Genomic DNA, 20,411 nt, shown 5'->3' on the forward strand with positions numbered 1-20,411 from the left:
ACAAGGACTATGTGCATCCCTTTCCTGCAGTCAAATGACCTAGTGGCCTCATGGGTGGAATGTTATTAATATTTCATACTTAGTTTTTATTTATTTTTGACACTGACAATCCGGTGTTTCTATGTCAAACGGTTTTGTTATATTTCAGTCTTCTGTGATGTATATAAATTGTAGTATTGGGATGCAAACTCAAAATATTATACATTCAACTCTATATCTGACATGGTACAGGTGTCTTCTTTTTTGTAAGTCCATAGCCATGTGTGTTAGGTGTATACTTTTGTTTCAAAAAAGATTTGTTTAAGACTACCAAGAAACACCCTGTGATCCTGATTTAGCCCACTGCAGTAAAAGGTTATTAAGCAGATCTGCTTCGGTTAAACAACGCTACAACAATACAGTCCACTACTAAACTACAGATACCCATTTCAGACTCCTGGGCATGCAATATAGTCCACTACTAAACTACAGATACCCATTTCAGACTCCTGGGCATGCAATATAGTCCACTACTAAACTACAGATACCCATTTCAGACTCCTGGGCATGCAATATAGTCCACTACTAAACTACAGATACCCATTTCAGACTCCTGGGCATGCAATATAGTCCACTACTAAACTACAGATACCAATTTCAGACTCCTGGGCATGCAATATAGTCCACTACTAAACTACAGATACCCATTTCAGACTCCTGGGCATGCAATATAGTCCACTACTAAACTACAGATACCCATTTCAGACTCCTGGGCATGCAATATAGTCCACTACTAAACTACAGATACCCATTTCAGACTCCTGGGCATGCAATATAGTCCACTACTAAACTACAGATACCCATTTCAGACTCCTGGGCATGTGTCAATAGTCTAAAGTCACTTCCTTTCCTCTGCACCTCTTCATCTTGCCCTGAAAGAAGATCTATTGACATACTGTACTTAGGAGCCTGCTGAATACTCAGTGACCCCCCTCATCTTCCCTTGTTGCCTCTCAGTGTACCCAGACGTGTGGTGGAGGCAGGAGGACGCGCCAGGTGGTATGCCAACGGCCCAACGGTCAAAGACTCAACGACCACAACTGTGACATCCTGGACAAGCCTCCCGATGTGGAGCAGTGTAACCTGGACCTGTGCCCGGGCAGCGCATCCTGGCACCGCCGACCATGGAAGCCGGTACGATAGTACTTCCTCTTCCCTAACTCCCCCTTGACTTCCTCCTTCACTGGGGCGCGTCACCGTGAGTAGACATGGGGGTGTGCTTAAATTACAGCGAGTGTACTTCTGGCCGTCCGCTAGCAGCTAGCGACTAGCAGCTAGAGGCTAGCGGCTAGCTTACTGTGTTTTAGGGGTTCTGTAAGGAGAGTTAATGGAGCGCTAGCATCAGCGCTAGGCTACGTTAGCCCCAGCCCACCTACACTGGGCCCTGCAGTGGCATGGTGCTGATTAGAAACAAGGGAGAGGGAGAACACACACAGAATGCTGCTCCACATTGGGAATCATCAGAAACACATGGTTCCCATTTGGAACTTAGGCTGAAAAATTAAAACTATAAATTAGAAGGACAATGTTGTCCAACAATGCCATATATTTGTAGAGGCGAATTAATAACTCTAAATATATTTATTTCATATGTGAAGCGTGAAGTACATTTTTTTTTGTGATTGCTGTCTCACCCTGTAACCGAAGTACACAAGTGTATATTTGTGTATAAGAGTTTTTAATATTATTACTTTATCAAACAGCAACAAATGACTGTTACTGTGTTTTGTGTATGTGTCTTTGTACAGTGTGATTTTATTTTTAGTGGCTAGGTTTCATAACTGAATATGATATTTCATATTTCTACTGGTGCTTTTCGGTCTGATCCTTTAAGTCTCATGAACAATGACAGTTTGTACAGAGGAACATATTTTAAAAACAACAGTATGTTTGTTAATATTTTTTATGTTATGAAAATAGTTTTTTTTTAAAGACTCATAAATTAAGGATGAAACGCAGTTTTCAAAAGTGTCATGTCTCTTAGAATGTTATATTTAAGATGTTTTCACAGTTCTACCATCCCTGTGTAGTCCTCATGTGCGGCCAAAATTAACTGCCAATGAATTATAAATCACAAAATGTAAAAAGAGTAACTATAGGACACTATAGATCGAGATATAACACTTTATTTTAGGGTTAAATTTGAATTGGCAGATGTTTGAAATGCTTAGACAAATACTGTTGCTGAAATAGGAAGAAAGCTATAATGCCCGTGCAAGGCAAATATCAGGTGCGTTAAGTCATGTTAACTAGTACTGTAGCTACAACGGCTAGGCGCTCACCTTCTCCACTTCAGGGATCACAAAACTGAACATCGTACAGGGATCACTGGTTCGGCAAAACACTCAACATCACCTCAGAATACACTCTCCCTCACCAGTACACGTGTTGTATATTTCCTGTCTTCTCGTAAATGTGTTAATTGGTCATAGTGGCACAAACGATTTGAACGTTTGCCTTGTATGGTGACCACTTTGTCTCTACTGTAAAACTACACTAAAGTAAAGGAGAATTTTACATCAAAATGCTGTTTACAGTTGGGTTTCTATAGAAACACCAGTCGGCCATTTTGATGTCAGAGAATTTGTCATTTTATCTTTACCTGTGATTAGTTGGCTGTAGGGGCTCTTAACAGACTGACATAACAGTAGGTTGGCCAATATGTTCAGCACGAGTCACTATAAAAAATGGTTTTATTGTAGAACTTATTCACAGGTCATATAGCTGATATATTTATCTAGTTTACAGTGCATTTGGAAAGTATTCAGCCCCCTTTACTTTTTCTACATTTTGTTACGTTGCAGCCTTATTCCTGAATGGATTAAATCGATTTTTTTACTCAGCAATCTACAAACAATATCCCATAATGACAAAGCAAAAACTGTTTTTTAGACATTTTTGCAAATGTATATTAAAATAAAAAATGAAATCACATTTACATAATGTGCACCTTTGGAAGCGATTTCAGCCTCAATTCTTCTTGGGTATGACGCTACAAGCTTGGCACACCTGTATTTGGGGAGTTTCTCCCATTCTTCTCTGCAGATCCTCTCAAACTCTGTCAGGTTGGATGTGGAGCATCGCTTCACAGCTATTTTCAGGTCTCCAGAGATGTTCAATTGGGTTCAATACAACTAATGAATTGCATAATTTGGTTTGATTTAACATCAAATAAACAATCACTAAAGGGCCCAAATGTAACATTAGCCGCCTGCTCTGGTTTCAAACCTAAGCTATGACAAGAACCATGCTTGAAGAACTGGGGCTGAGTGTCTGAGGTCCTGAGTGCTCTGGAGCAGGTTTTCATCAAGGATCTCTCTGTACTTTGCGCCGTTCATCTTTCACTCGATCCTGACTAGTCTCCCAGTCCCAGCCGCTGAAAAACATCCCCACAGCATGATGCTGCCACCACCATGCTTCACCGTAGAGATGGTGCCAGGTTTCCTCCAGACGTGACGCTTGGCATTTAGGCAAAAGCGTTCAATCTTAGCATCATCAGACCAGAGAATCTTGTTTCTAATGGTCTGAGAGTCTTTTAGGTGCCTTTTGGCAAACTCCAAGCGGGTTGTCATGTGCCTTTTACTGAGGAGTAGTTACGTCTTGCCACTTTACCATAAAGACCTGATTGTTGGAGTGCTGCAGAGATGGTTGTCCTTCTGGAAGGTTCACCCATCTCCACAGAGGAACTCTGGAGCTCTGTCCGAGTGAACATCGGGTTCTTGGTCACCTCCCTGACCAAGGCCCTTCTCCCCGATTGCTCAGTTTGGCCGGGCGGCCAGCTCTAGGAAGAGTCTTGGTGTTTCCAAACTTCCATTTAAGAATGATGGAGGCCACTGTGTTCTTGAGGACCTTCAATGCTGCAGACATTTTTTGGTACCCTTCCCCAGGTCTGTGCCTCGACACAATCCTGTCTCGGAGCTCTAAGGACAATTCCTTCAACCTCATGGCTTGATTCTTGCTCTGACATTCACTGTCAACTATGGGACCTTATATAGACAGGTGTGCCTTTCCAAATCAATTGAATTTTCAACAGGTGGACTCCAATCAAGTTGTAGAAACATCTCAAGGATGATCAATGGAAACGGGATGCACCTGAGCTCAATTTTGAGTATCATAGCAAAGTGTCTGAATACTTATGAATAAGGTATTTCAGTTTTTTATTGGTAATAAATGTGCAAAAAATGCTTAACCTGTTTTCACTTTGTCATTATGGGGTATTGTGTGTAGATTGATGAAACAAATATATAATTTCATACATTTTAGAATAAGGCTGTAACGTAACAAAATGTGAAAAGAGGGAAGGGTGTTAATACTTCCCAAAGGCCCTGTATGTTAATGCAGTAGCAAGATAAATGCAGTCTATTATGATGCACGAACATCAAACTATGCAATCCAGTTTTTAAAGCTCTACGATTTTATTGTAGATGAACTTCCTGTAGATGTGGCTTCTACTGTAGATGTGGCTTTCATCTTAATTAAAGTCTGATAGCTCAAAAGATACAACTAACTGAATTGGCATCTGCAAATCTCGTACCAACTGAAGCACACAAATACCTCTCTCATGATATTGTAGTCATTTGTTGCTGTTTCACTTTTTCTGGGGCCAGTTTTTATATGTCTGAAGGATTTTTCAAATGAAACGTATTTATTTGTTTACAATAGTTTATTTATTGTTGCAGCTTTAATGTTTTATTTGTTTCAGTTTAGATATATGTAACACTTGGGTTGAACTATCTGTCATAACCTTCGTAGTTGTGAACCTGACCTGGCATCCCATAACTGATCCATACATTTCAAAACAATTCATGGCCAACTACTACATCTTGCTTGATGGCTAGTCAGCCAGTTGTCATATATTATATTTGATGTCCTACGACCACAGGAGACTGCTGAGGGGAAAACAGCTCATAATAATGGCCAGAACGGAGCAAATGGAATGGCATCAAACACATGGAAATCATGTGTTTGATGTATTTGATACAATTCCACTGATTCCGCTCCAGTCATTACAATGAGCCCGTTCTCCATAATTAAGGTGCCACCAACCTCCTGTGCCTATGACAGTATAAAAAATACTAAGTGAAACATGGTTTCACGTGTGATAGCAAGGTGAAGTCTTTCTGACACATAGTTCATTTGAAGTGTTACCAAAATGGCTCTGTGTTTGTGTTGACCGTGAGCTCTCCTATGAGGTCCACTCTGGGCTCTCTTGTCCTCTTCCTCCTTCCGTCCCAAGACATTCACTCCATCCAAGACTCCTACTCCGCCTCGCCAGCCCAGTCGCCACCTCGCGGCTCCCAACTTTTTTACCCAAGGTGCTTAGTGTAAGTGCTGTGGGGCAACAGTGCTTTGCTTCTTTTTTTTGTGTTGAAATGTTATTCATCTTTTTCTATTTATTTCATTCACATGCAAAAATACATAAACATGTTGAAATAGCTTTTCCAACTGTAAAGAATATTAAAGAAACATAACGGTTGTGACATTTGTGTTGTTTTTCTATGTAGTATCATGCTGTGATACTTGGCAAGTGTTGCATTCTTTGGCAATGGCATTTGCTCCATAACTTCAAAGTCATATAGTTGAGCATGTACTTTCTATGCTCATCGTAGTATAGAAAATAGCATCATAGGTTCTCTGTGTGCTTATCTGATTTGTGTTTAAACCAAATACATTCTAAAATATATACTACACTGAGCAAAAAGTACTGAGAAAGAGGATAAAGGCCCACATCTGAAGCAAGCTGAACCCCCGCCCAAAAGTTGTACACAGGCTAACTTCAGACACAAACTTCAAGATAACTGTTTCGGTTTAATTATATCCCTATGGCATTTCATATACAATATATAATGCAATATTTGTTGATAGAAAGGAATTAATCAATGTCAATCATGTCCTTTTCTTAAACAGAAAAAATCCATTGCAGTACCTCCTGATGTCTCTGTACACCTCATCAAGATCCAACAATCTGAGCTTTTCTTAATAGCATAAAAGTGTGCTTTCTAACATAGCATAAACAGTATATATTAAAACCCACACTAAATAATATTGATCCATTAGTTGCATATGTGGTAATCCATACATGCATATGACTGACGCGCTGCAGACAACTACCCAAATGTCTATCTGATTGGAACCAAGCCTATTCAATCTCTTTACATAAACATATTACCATAAACACTTCAATCACTTACATAGATTCAGTTCTCAAAAATTGTTGTTCCATATTCATAACAATGGTCGCTGTCTGCTTAGAAGTATATTGTGGTATCATTGGGATCAATATCATCTAGCCAGTCATAAACTATACTGCTTAGCCTAACTGCTCATGAATACATACTGTACAGTATTCCTGTCTGTATGTATGCCTCCTTGAGGTTATAGAACTGTACTGTTCACCGTAAGCCTATAGCGATGGCTCGGTTGATAGTAGTTCAGTTTGTGATCCTTGGTATTTGACCAACCATTGACCTCACTCCCTTGAGCAGTCTTATCTAATGATCAGAAACGCTAGCCATCTTTTTGGGACATGCTTGTTATAAATATGGTCTGTACAATTTCTACCTATCATTTTTTGGGTTATTTCCACCCCTGTCACATAGTGTAAAACGGACTGCAGGCTTTATTCATATCGTTATTATATATTTTTTACATAATTTACATAACTCAAGAGAAAACATACTTACTCCAAATCCAACTTTGGCACAGGCTGGCACATCTGTTTACAATTGTAGTAATAGGGCTCTCTCCGTAATGCCTTTGGCTGGAGACCAACAGAGTATTCAGTTTTACTACAAAAATAATTGGTATAAATCGATGTTGGCAAGCTTGTTATATTTGAAGAGGTCCCAAATTGAAACCTGAAAAAAGTGTTTATAGAATATTGTTGATGGATTAATTTGTGCCTTTCTTCTGTTGTATTTTATCATGCTTCCACATATAGAGGAGGGTATTTTAACAGGACAAATAAAAGAAGCAGAGCCAATACCTCAGCTAATGCCATGGAGTTGACGTTTTTACCTTTTTATACTGGCCTCTAATAGCCATGTATCTATAACCAATTTTTAGCTTGTACAAATAACATTTTTTAGGGTGTACAAATGCTATCCCCCATCCCAACTTCTAAGCAGTATGCTAAGCTATGCAATAGTAACTTAGACAATCTTTCATACAAAATAACCCATACAGCGACAGGGAAGTCAGTGTATTGAGTGAACATGAACCTGAAACCCTGAGGTAATTATTTGACTAAACGGTTCAGTTACATAGTGAATCACGCATAACATTTACATAAGATGAATTTAAACAAGATGAAAGTTTAGATTCCTTTTCTGTGAAATGTCGTGTTGAAAGAAAGTCCTGTATCAAGTGGTGTCCTGTTGAGACGCAACGTTTATTAGAGCCTTATGGTCTGTCTGGTGAGCGAAAGGAAATAGCATAGCTTTGGAGCTTTCGGATTTCCTGAAATACTTCTTGTGGTGGGCATAATTGAACCTTACCTTACTTTGAGGGGTGGCCCTTCACTTTTTTTAATCTATTTTATTTTTATTTAACCTTTGTTTATACAGGTTTTTCTCATTGAGATAAAATCAATTTTTCAAGAGAGACCTGGTCAGTGATCTCAAATAATTTTGTACTTTATTAAGCTATGGTAACGACTTGTGTTTTCGCAGTGATTAGCGTTTTCAATCATTGAGACAGTATTCGGTAACAAACAGTCATGAATGAGTTAGATGCTGGACTACAGATGCCTCCATATGGAATTCCTGTAATCTTTGTGGCTATGTATATACAGTATGTTGCCATGCTTCACAAAGGGATTTGTTTTCTCAAGTGGCAGTTGTGTGGGTTAAACCTTGTCATGGACTTACCTGGCGAGATAATTAGGGTGTCTTGTGGCATTCTTCAGTCAGGGTTTATCCAATTTAACAATCAAGTCATGTAAGCATTAACTGATACCGAAGAGAATGACTCACCAAAGACAGAAAATCATTGACATTTATTGCACAGATTTTGGTGGTCAAACACAGTTTAGGAGCAGTAAAGTTCCACACAAAACAGATTGGCAACAATGTAAACATTTTAAGTAATGATGATTGTTTTAAAAACCGTTTGCAAAAAAATGTGTGTGAAGCAACATTAACCAACAATAATGCAGTGTGTGATGAATTGGCAAACATTTGAGTCATTTGTGCCTATTTTGTTGCTAATGAAAACCATTTCCTGCTGTGAGTGAGGGTTCCCAAGGAGAGCAATCTAGGTTGGAGAGATCGCATTGGTTCAAATGAAATCCACATGCACAACATAGACATACTTGACTTTGGCCTTAGGCCACTTGCAGACAAATTCCCCAAACCTGTCACCCTGGGGTCAGATGGTCATGACATCATTGAGCTTGTGTTTCCTGATCCAGCCCATATGCCAGTCTAGCAACTGGAACTAGCTAGGACCTGGAGACTCGGAGGTTCCCTCAGCCCCAGTTCTTCAAGCATGGTTCTTGTCATAGCTTAGGTTTGAAACCAGAGCAGGCGGCTAATGTTACATTTGGGCCCTTTAGTGATTGATTATTTGATGTTAAATCAAACCAAATTATGCAATTCATTAGTTGTATTGGTCAATAGTTGATTGCTGTATCTTGTAGGTTTTGGCTTGCCAGGAGGCTGAAGCCTTTGGAGACACCAAACCAGATGCTGCTTTCAGTTATGTTATCTGAGGCAAAATCTTTGGACATGAGTAGAGCTTTGACAGCAGCAGTAAAGTCTGTATCAGAAGGCCAAAGAGTTGGGAAAACATGGAGAATAACATGGAGAATAACATATATATTGAAAGAAGAGAAATAGAGAAAAGTTGTTTTTTATTTTTAAGTTTCTCCATTATTCAATTTCCTGTCTGTTTCAAATCAAAGTAAGGCGTTTTTGGCATGGGATTTCATTCCAAAACAACTGTAATAATAGCATGATGCTCTTCGCCAACATTGATGTGTCCAAGCTTTTCTTTCTTCCAATTTATTGCAATTTAGAGAGCAATTAAATTATGCTGCCAGGCCTCAATACAAACAAATGACCAACAAAAGACATGTCTTGCATACAAAGATGGATTTGTTTTTATCCCAGATCGACTAGCAAAACAAGCATATCTTGACATGTTTGACTGAAAGAGAAATAGACACGATATTTATATGTTACATATGGAGAATAAATATTAAACATCAGTGGTGGGGAAAGTATTTTATGTAAACCAGTGACCCTACTTTCTTTATGGACATCTGCCATTGAGCACGGTCAACGTCATATATAGTCGTGATATATAGTCGGCTCTACTGTATGTGGCCTAGTCCTCTGAATTCACTCATATAGACATAACCGCTAATGCAGTCTCAGTGAGGGAGGGTGATGACATAAAATGGCCCAAACCTTTGAGAGCAGGAGTTTCCTCGCGACCACAAAGAATATCTGGATACAGAGCAGAGAAAGGGGAGAAAGAGAAAGATCAAGAGAGGGGAAGTGACTAGTTTAGGCAGAAATTTGTTTCGCTGGTGTTTCAGCTGAGGATGAATGCAGGGGGATAGAATGAGAGATGTAGGGTAAAGATCTGGAAGCGTTTAACCCAGGCTTTCCCTGGCTCTTCCAATGATCGGGAACAGGTCCCCTCTGAAGAGCGGCTGCTTTTTCTCAACTGGCATCGCAACACATCTGAGAGAAGGTCTCTAAAGCTTATGGGGTGGTGAATCCTCTCTGAAATTGGACTTAAATGCATGTTCCTCTCACCTCGTCTTTACCGGAGACGTGATGGGATGATTCAAGTTGGGGTTTGTTGGTGGCTATCAGGTTGATATACTGTACCTTGGGAGTTGGACTGTATTAAACTCTTTTTTTTTTTACTTGGTTTAGTGGGAAAGAGTTTGATGGATGAAGTGTCCTAGAAGAGCGTGGTAACCTACTCAAAGTAACAGATCTCCCTTGAAAGTAGGGCTTATCACGTTTCACCTCACATCTTACCATAGGCACTCGACACCGCTGCTTTCTGATGTGGCGTCAGTGTATTACCCTTTATACAATAGACGTCAGTGTATTACCCTTTATACAATAGACGTCAGTGTATTACCCTTTATACAATAGACGTCAGTGTATTACCCTTTATACAATAGACGTCAGTGTATTACCCTTTATACAATAGACGTCAGTGTATTACCCTTTATACAATAGACGTCAGTGTATTACCCTTTATATGAAGTTCACATCGCGCAACGTTCAGTTCTCCTCCCATATCGTCCTACAGCGTCGTATTCGCCCGAGTAAATTGCAAGCCCATTTTAAAGGCTCTAGGTTCTTAAAAATATACAGTGCTGAAGTCTGAGGCAGCCATTGGTGGGCAAATATGAAATCTGATGTGTTCCAAACCAAGGATGAATAGTTTTCTTTTGACTTTGTAGTCACTGCTATTATGGAAAAAAACATACATTTTACTGTTGAGGACACATAGTTATTCTCAAGGTTTAAAACCACCTTTTGAGTCCGCGGAGCCCAGCTGCAGACTGAACTTTGTTGCACATCTTCAAAGACTGCTGAAGTGGGGGTGGGTGGAATCAAAGGGAGATAGTATAGCAGGCTTGGTAAACACACCAGCGACACACAACAACATCTCTCCCATAACGCCCCCATAAAAGCTAGCGGTGTAAACAGAGTGTTCAGCTTAGAGGAATGTGTTAATGAGACACACACAGACCAGGTGTTGACGTTCAACCATCTCTAAAGTACAAAGACCTCTAACAACAATGGGATCGTCCCACGATGAACATGCAACACTTTCACATTTTTCTTGTCTATTTGAGAGAGGAAAATGTTACCCTTTGACTGATAACTGGACTGTAGCTATTTGGTTTAAAAGCAAGGTAAACGTCGTTGTTTTTTTGTGGCGCAATTCCATTATCAGGACCAGGACGAACCAGGCCAAAAAAGAATGCGAGCTTGGCTGTGAAGGCGCTCCTTGTCTTTGGCTTGCGAGCTCGTCTCTACAATAAATTAGGCTAGAGTTTGGGGTTTTGACAGACCCAAAGTAAACCGGCGTTGAGTAAGAAGAATTGGCTGGATGGAATTTGGAAGGATAGAATTTGCCAGGAATAGGGACCCTTGGAGATCCTGCGCTAAAAGGTCCATTTAGAACCTCACACCTGATCCGTCTTTTTAGTTTGGCTGTTAGAAATCAGGTTCACTACCATTGTCTGGCATAACTTTACGAGACAGTAGTGGTTTGCTCAATTGAGCACCAATGGATTTTTTCTGGAATGGGACATGGAAATGGAAATTGGTTCCAGGTGAATGTTTGGACAGGCTGACAAACTGGTTGTTTTTTGTCATTCCAAAAGTTGACTTATGGTTGCTCAGTTTATATGTCCGGAGTGGTGTTGACTTAAAAAGAGAATTGTGTTGGGGAAACTAAATATGCCCTCTTTTTGGGTTGTTTATTTGAGTTTCTGGCCATGGCAGAGGCACAGTTTGGCAACAATGGGAGACTACGCGTTTGATTTTAGTTGACTATTTTAATTTTCCATCACAAGCAGCCTGAAGCTCCTGTAGTGGACATTTTGTTAACTTTGTTAACACAGAGCTAGAATTGTTTAGACGTTGCAATAATCTTTTCAATCATCATTACCCTGACAGTGAACTCCATGGTGATCCCAATATGACTGTAGGTGGGTCATTCCACAAAATTAACTTGGTAACTTGGTAAAAAAAGTTGTATTTCACCTAATTTTAACATTCTGAAGAGCACATGCTCAACTTAATAGAAACATGTTTTCCTATCCCAAGAGGAACTTCTCTAGGATAGGGGGCAGCATTTTCACGTTTTGATGAAAAGCATACCCAAATTCAACTGCCAGCTACTCATCCCCAGAAGATAAGATATGCATATTATTAATATATTTGGATAGAAAACACTCTGAAGTTTCTAAAACTGTTTGAATCATGTCTTTGAGTATAACATAACTTATTTAGAAACCCTGAGGACAAACCATTCAGATTTTGTTTTTGAGGTCACTCTCTTTTCAATGGTTTTTCATTGGGAATCCAGATTTAAGATTTAAGGGACCTTCTTGCAGTTCCTACCGCTTCCTCTGGATGTCAACAGTCTTTAGAAATTGGTTGAGGTTTTTCCTTTGTGTAATGAAGAAGTACGGCCATCTTGAACGAGGGTATCTTGAAGTGTACTGTTAGATAGAGGCGCATGACCAGAAAGCTAGCTACTGTTTGTTTTCCTCCTGTATTGAACACAGATCATCCCGTCTTCAATTTTATCAATTATTTACGTTAAAAAATACCTAAAGTTGTATAACAAAAGTAGATTGAAATGTTTTGGCGAAGTTTACAGGTAACTTTTGAGATATTTTGTAGTCACGTTGAGCAAGTTGGAACCGGTGTTTTTCTGGATCAAACGCGCCAAATAAATGGACATTTTGGATATATATCGACGGAATTAATCGAACAAAAGGACCATTTGTGATGTTTATGGGACATATTTGAGTGCCATCAAAAGAAGCTCGTCAAAGGTAAGGCATGAATTATATTTTTATTTCTGCGTTTTGTGTCGCGCCTGCAGGGTGGAAATATGCTTCTCTCTCTTTGTTTACTATGGTGCTATCCTCAGATAATAGCATCTTTTGCCTTCGCCTGAAAAGCCTATTTGAAATCTGACATGTTGGCTGGATTCACAACAAGTGTAGCTTTAATTTGGTGTATTGCATGTGTGATTTCATGAAAGTTTGATTTTTATAGTAATTTATTTGAATTTGGCGCTAGCGTCCCACATATCCCAGAGAGGTTTAAATACGAAAACTGACTAGTAAGTGCCTATTAGGTCTGGGCAGTAAACCGCATTTTACTATATACCGGATTGGATTTGTACTTTTCCTTACATAACGTTTTTTTCAATTTGGTTTGTTGGCCTCCCGAGTGGCGCAGCATTCTAAGGCACTGCAGTGCTTGAGGCGTCACTACAGACCCGGGTTCGATCCCAGGCTGTGCAGCTGGCCGCGGCTAGGAGACCGATGCGGCGGCGCACAATTGGCCCAGCGTCGTCCGAGTTAGGGGAGGGTTTGCCTGGCCGGGATGTCCTTGTCCCATAGCACTCTAGCGATCCCTTGTGGAGGGCCGGGCGTATGCACGCTGACTTCGGTCAGCAGTGTTACGGTGTTTCCTCCGACACATTGGTGCGGCTGGCGAGCAGTGTGTCAAGAAACAGTGCGACTTGGCAAGGTCATGTTTCGGAAGACGTATGGCTCTCGACCTTCGCCTCTCCCGAGTCCGTACGGGAGTTGCAGCGATGGGACAAGACCTTAAGAGGTAAAAAGTAAAAAATAAAAAATACAATTTTAAAAAGATAATGTTTGGTTTGTTAAATGTAATGTAATGTAATGTTTGGTTTTGCCATGAATCTTGCCTGTGAGGCAGTGCAGGTGCAGGTGCCTTAGTCGACACACCGCCCCCTTGTGGCAAAAGTAAGAACTGCCATTGAATCTATTCAAAATACATGATCATAAAGGATAATAATGGTTCTGAGAAAGGAAAAGTTACCTTTTCACAAAATAGAGCATATTGAAATTATAGCAAATGAGTAAAGGAAATGCAGAAATGTATACAAATGCTTTAAATAATCTTTGGTTGAAGTTTGATTGATAAAACAATCAGAAGAGAGAAAGACCCATTAAAACCACTTAGATTATATTTGTTAGCAACCTAAGGTCATGCGCTACCCATGAAGCATATACATACGTTTTATTATTCAAAAACATAAAATACTGTCATACCGTCAAAAATAAGAAAATATTGTGATATGATATTTTGGCCATATCGCCCAGCCCTAGTGCCTATTAAGTGCAAAATAAAGTACATGGGTTACACGTAACAGTCAAAGGTTTGTACTCACCTACTCATTCAAGGGTTTTTCTTTATTTTTTATTATTTTCCACTGAATTTTCTGTAGAATAATAGTGAAGACATCAACACAATGAAATAACACATATGGAATCATGTAGTAACCCAAAAAGGGTTAAACAAATCAAAATATATTTTAGATTTTAGATTCTTCAAAGTAGCCACATTTTGCCTTGACAGCTTTGCACACTTTTGGCATTCTCTCAAACAGCTTCACCTGGCATGCTTTTCCAACCATTTTGAAGGAGTTCCCACATATACTGAGCACTTGTTGGCTGCTTTTCCTTCACTCTGCGGTCCAACTCATCCCAAACCATCTCAATTGGGTTGAGTTTGGGTGATTGTGGAGGCCAGGTCATCTAATGCAGCACTCCATCACTCTCCTTCTTGGTCAAATAGTCCTTACACAACCTGGAGGTGTGTTGGTACATTGTCTTGTTGAAAAACATGATATTCCGACTAAGCGCAAACCAGATGGGATGGCGTATCGCTGCAGAATGCTGTGGTAGCCATGCTGGTTAAGTGTGCCTTGAATTCTAAATAAATCACAGACAGTGTCACCAGCAAAGCACCCCCACACCATCACACCTCCATGCTTCACAGTGGGATCCACACATGCAGAGATCATCCGTCACCTATCTGCGTCTCACAAAGACACGGCTGTTGGAACCAAAAAATCTCAAATTTGGACTCATCAGACCAAAGGACAGATTTCTACCGGTCTAATGTCCATTGCTTGTGTTTCTTGGCCCAAACAAGTCTCTTCTTCTTATTGGTGTCCTTTAGTAGTGGTTTCTTTGCAGTAATTCTACCATGAAGGCCTGATTCACACAGTCTCCTCTGAACAGTTGATGTTGAAATGTGTCTGTTACTTAAACTCTGTAAAGCATTTATTTGGGCTGCAATCTGAGGTGCAGTTAACTTTAATGAACTTATCCTCTGCAGCAGAGGTAACTCTGGGTCTTCCTTTCCTGTGGCGGTCCTCATGAGAGCCAGTTTTATCATAGCGCTTGATGGTTTTTGCGAGTGCATTTGAAGAAACTTTCAAAGTTCTTGAAATATCCCAGATTGACTGACCTTCATGTCTTGAAGTAATGATGGACTGTAATTTCTCTTATTTGAGCTGTTCTTGCCATAATATGGACTTTCTTTTATCAAATAGGGCTATCTTCTGTATACAAACCCTACGTTGTCGCAACACAACTGATTGGCTCAAACACATTAAGAAGGAAAGAAATTCCACAAATTAAAGGAATAGAAGGAATAGTTTCACTATATTAAAACTAGAGTTCAGTTCACGTAACAGGGTTGACCTTAAAATGAGGGACAGGTTTTTTCCCCCTTACAATTAATCATTAATCACATGAAATCAATTATAATGTTCAGAAATGGCATTGTCATAGCAACAAATGAACTATGGCTTTACAATGATTTATTAAGAGGGTTCAAATCTGCATAAAGGTCACAGGGTGCACCGAGGGACAGCAAGTCTTTGTTCATATACTAAATAATATTTATTGAATTCTCCATGTGGTCTATATTAAAGGGTACTTAATTTAATATACCATGCTTTTAAAATTCAATATTGGTGTACAATTCCTACTTAAAATATCAAAGGAAAGCAAAAGGGATTTTCTTCGTGGAAGGACCCTTAAAGAAAAGTCCCTATTTTGACATTTGGTACCTAAATATACTTATGTCATTGGTTTGTACCAACTGTTTTGTGAAGGAATCCTATTTGTGAGTTAATACCAGTTAATTTGAATAAATATAACCTACTTACTCATGTAGTAATTATCTAAGGATTTCTGGATGCAAGATTTGGACCGCATTGACCAGGGTTGGATTGGACTGTATTTGTGTTAGTGAGGTGTTGGTTAGTGTTTCTTCCTATGCATGGAGATGATCAGGCCTGTGTGTGGCTATTTTGGCCATGAGGATGAAAGATCTATGACTCCAACATTCTTCCGCACCACAACGCTCTGCCCTTACCAGCTATTCCCACGTCGACAACGTGTTGTTTTGACTTGTGTCTTTGAAACTTCCCTGCAAAACAGGACCTTGAACTGTAAAAGCAGCCTGCAACGGCTCACTGGCGTATGTCTTACCCTCTGAGCTCTGCAAACATCTTCTTTTCCCCACAGTGACACTGACAAAGCTGTAATGAGATCATAGTATTACTATCTCTCTATCAGTGTATCTTGTTCACTGATATTTCTTGGCCCTGGGGAAATGTGTACATATTGCATTGTTAGGAGGATCATAAACCTTGATTATTTTCAATACGGCTGAGATGACAATATTTTTTAAGAAGTTGTTGCCAATTACTATAAAGAGTATTTGGGTATCTGTTTGCTAAAACAGATTGTAATATTCTGGACAATCTTCACACAATCGTGAGTTTGTTCTTCATTCAGGTCAGCTCTGATCCCCTTTGAAGAGACAGTGTACAGTCACTATGGTTATCATGTGCTTGGTATTACCATTCCAGTTGCACTGCGAGCACTCCGCAATGTGATAGGAATTCAGCCTTGGCACTCACATGTTCTGAGATATGGTATTTCTTAGAACTCGGGAATATAGGATAAATATTAGGGGGAAAAGTCTGCTCCCACACTACACGTGCTATTAACCCATGTTAAGTCCACCTCTACTAAACATTACACTAGTCATCTTCAAAATCCACCTGTGAAGTTGAAGGCATAAGACTTCAGTACCAGTAATCTGATCCAGTGTCTGTTCCAATATTACAGATTTTTTTATTACATTATTTCCTTTTCTATGTAATCTTTCAATCTTTACATTTTGTACCACAATTTGACCACAATGTATTGAATTACAGTAAATAGGTACAGTTGAAATCGGAAGTTTAGGTTGCACTTAGTTTGGAGTCATTAAAACTAGTTTTTCAACCACTTCACAAATTTCTTGTTAACGAACTATAGTTTTGGCAAGTCGGTTAGGACATCTACGTTGTGCATGACACAAGTCATTTTTCCAACAATTGTTTACAGACAGATTATTTCACTGTATCACAATTCCAGTGGGTCAGAAGTTTACATACACTAAGTTGACCGTTCCTTTAAACAGCTTGGAAAATTCCAGAAAATGATGTCATGGCTTTAGAAGCTTCTGATAGGCTAATTGACATCATTTGAGTCAATTGGAGGTGTACCTGTGGATGTATTTCAAGGCCTACCTTCAAATTCAGTGCCTCTTTGCTTGACATCATGGGGAAATCAAAAGAAATCAGCCAAGAAGAAATATTGTAGACTCAGAAAAAAAATTGTGGACCTCCACAAGTCTGGTTCATCCTTGGGAGCAAACACCTGAAGGTGCCACGTTCATCTGTACAAACAATAGTACGCAAGTATAAACACCATGGGACCACGCAGCCGTCATACCGCTCAGGAAGGAGACGCGTTCTGTCTCCTAGAGATGAAAGTACTTTGGTGCGAAAAGTGCAAATCAATCCCAGAACAGCAGCAAAGGACCTTGTGAAGATGTTGGAGGAAACGGGTACAAAATTATCTATATCCACAGTAAAACGAATACTATATCGACATAACCTGAAAGGCCGCTCAGCAAGGAAGAAGCCACATCTCCAAAACCGCCATAAAAAAGCCAGACTACGGCACATGGGGACGAAGATCGTACTTTTTGGAGAAATGTCCTTTGGTCTGATGAAACAAAAATAGAATTGTTTGGCCATATTGACCATCATTATGTTTGGAGGAAAAAGGGGGAGGCTTGCAAGCCGAAGAACACCATCCCAACCGTGAAGCACAGGGGTGGCAGCATCATGTTGTGGTGGTGCTTTGCTGCAGGGGGGACTGGTGCACTTCACAAAATAGATGGCATCATGAGGCAGGAAAAGTATGTGGATATATTGAAGCAACATCTCAAGACATCAGTCAGGAAGTTAAAGCTTGGCCGCAAATGGGTCTTCCAAATGGACAATGACCCCAAGCATACTTCCAAAGTTGTGGCAAAATGGCTTAAGGACAACAAAGTCAAGGTTTTGGAGTGGCCATCACAAAGCCCTGACCTCAATCCTATAGAAAATTTGTTGGCAGAACTGAAAAAGCGTGTGCGAGCAAGGAGGCCTACAAACCTGATTCAGTTACACCAGCTCTGTCAGAAGGAATGGGCCAAAATTCACCCAACTTATTGTGGGAAGCTCGTGGAAGGCTACCCAAAACGTTTGACCCAAGTTAAACAATTTAAAGGCAATGCTACCAAATACTAATTGAGTGTATGTAAACTTCTGACCCACTGGGAATGTGATGAAAGAAATAAAAGCTGAAATAAATCATTCTCTCTACTATTATTCTGACATTTCACATTCTTAAAATAAAGTGGTAATCCTAACTAACCTAAGACAGGACATTTTTACTAGGATTAAATGTCAGGAATTGTGAAAAACTGAGTTTAAATGTATTTGGCTAAATTGTATGTAAACTTCCGACTTCAACTGTACATCCCTATACTGGTTTTAAGTCAGAGTGGACAGCATGAAATATCAATAAACCATTCCTAAAAGCCACACCCTTAGTCCACAACCTAAGTAATTTATTGTGCACATCCAGCTATATTTTTCAACCCCAAATTAATGGATAACATAGATACTTAAGAACATTTGGGAAATTGTACGGTGCCTTTTGAGGTTTGAAAACATCTGACAAACTTTTGAAGTGAACTACTAATTTAAAGTTAGTTGTTCTGTAGGGATTTCTCTCTTCTTTCTGTTAAAGTTGCATATACCCTGGCATAGTGGTATAGGCTGAACAACAGATAATGGTCTCATAGGTTACCCAATAGCGTGGTCGCTCTATGCCATTGGCTTACCTGTCCTCTGGGATGGAATGGGCGGGGTCATCCTGCGACTGCAGCCTGCCAATCCTAGACAAAGACATGCTCTTATCAACACCATAGAAAAAGAAAGGCAGCTCTGTCTATTTAACTTCAAGGGCTACATGCTGTTTTCTAGTATATTCTTTATGCCACACAGAATAAACATGAAATAGCTGGATTTGGTTTGGTTTGGCAATCGATTAAGTCAACTGTTCCAGAACCCTTAAACACTAGAAAAGCAGGAAAGCAGTTGAAAGAAGCAGAACAAGTACAAGCAGCTTAGCTGTTAGCACAATGCAGTACATGGTTAAACATCGCCTATGTCTTTCTGCCTAATACATCTCCCGTTCTGGTTGAAAAACGTTGTTAAACAAAACCACAGCTATGTGGTTGCTTTCAGGCAACAATCCCATTCTGTCTACTATAGTAATCCATATTATTTCCAGATGAATGTCACTGGCTTATACTAGAATTAACCCACCTAATCATGTGAAATGAATTGCTGTTACAACTTGGGAGGGCAAATCTGTCTTGCGAGAAAGTCATTTTTTAATGCGGATTGTTTTTTCTTTTCTTTTCAAGAAAGTTTTCATAATGATAACATTTACAACCTGTAGCAGGAAAGTTTTCATAATGATAACATTTACAACCTGTAGCAGGAAAGTTTTCATAATGATAACATTTACAACCTGTAGCAGGAAAGTTTTCATAATGATAACATTTACAACCTGTAGCAGGAAAGTTTTCATAATGATAACATTTACAACCTGTAGCAGGAAAGTTTTCATAATGATAACATTTACAACCTGTAGCAGGAAAGTTTTCATAATGATAACATTTACAACCTGTAGCAGGAAAGTTTTCATAATGATAACATTTACAACCTGTAGCAGGAAAGTTTTCATAATGATAATATTTACAACCTGTAGCAGGAACGTTTATCCAAAGTGACTTACAGTACAGTAAATGCTTACATTTTAGTGGCTAAGGGTTTGTGTTCGATATTCATTTTCTGTGAATGTGACCTTGAGTCTTCCCCCTCACCCCATTAATTCTCTATTTTGTTAGAAATTCTCACACTGTAGTCAATACTGTAGTAACATTGCTCTTTGTTAAAAGTTGATAAAAGCAGCAGTGATATCTGTAAAACACATTTTTGATCACATGCAATAATGAAGTAGCACCACTAGTAAAACAATGGATTTCAAACCATTGCATTTAGTCATCCATGCTCAGTTACTGTTCATGCATTACCAGCCTGTAAAACCTTCATCGGTCATATTCATTTGATTTACTCATTTTCAATCACATCTTTTGACCTTAGTATGTTAGTTAGCAGACCAGAAGCTATTCACAGATAAGCCAATTGAGCAGTTGAAGTGGATAGTAGACTTACCTGAGACAGTGTTGAGTAGAGTGAGCCTGGCAGTAGTAGAGTGCAGAGTGGAGGACTCCGTCGGTCCCCTGGGTCCTTGCCCTCCTCCTGCTCTGCTCTCAGAGGTGAAGCTGTCCTTTGGGTCACACGCGCTGTGCCAGTTTTCTGCGCTCCTTGTGCGTTACCCGCCCTGATTAACTAATGGTTGACAGATG

The 20,411-nt window shown here is 39.6% G+C and overlaps 1 protein-coding gene across 1 annotated transcript in view; it reads left to right on the forward strand.

Moving 5' to 3' along the window:
• Nucleotides 1–20,411, forward strand: part of LOC120065813 (A disintegrin and metalloproteinase with thrombospondin motifs 20-like) — a 123,821-nt gene that overhangs the window by 82,603 nt on the left and 20,807 nt on the right. Inside the window, 1 exon segment of the mRNA XM_039016864.1 lies at nucleotides 997–1,173. Coding sequence (XP_038872792.1) covers nucleotides 997–1,173 — 177 coding nt within the window.

This window comes from Salvelinus namaycush, chromosome 21, assembly GCF_016432855.1.
Source record: "Salvelinus namaycush isolate Seneca chromosome 21, SaNama_1.0, whole genome shotgun sequence".
In the NCBI taxonomy this organism is placed as follows: Eukaryota; Metazoa; Chordata; class Actinopteri; order Salmoniformes; family Salmonidae; genus Salvelinus; species Salvelinus namaycush.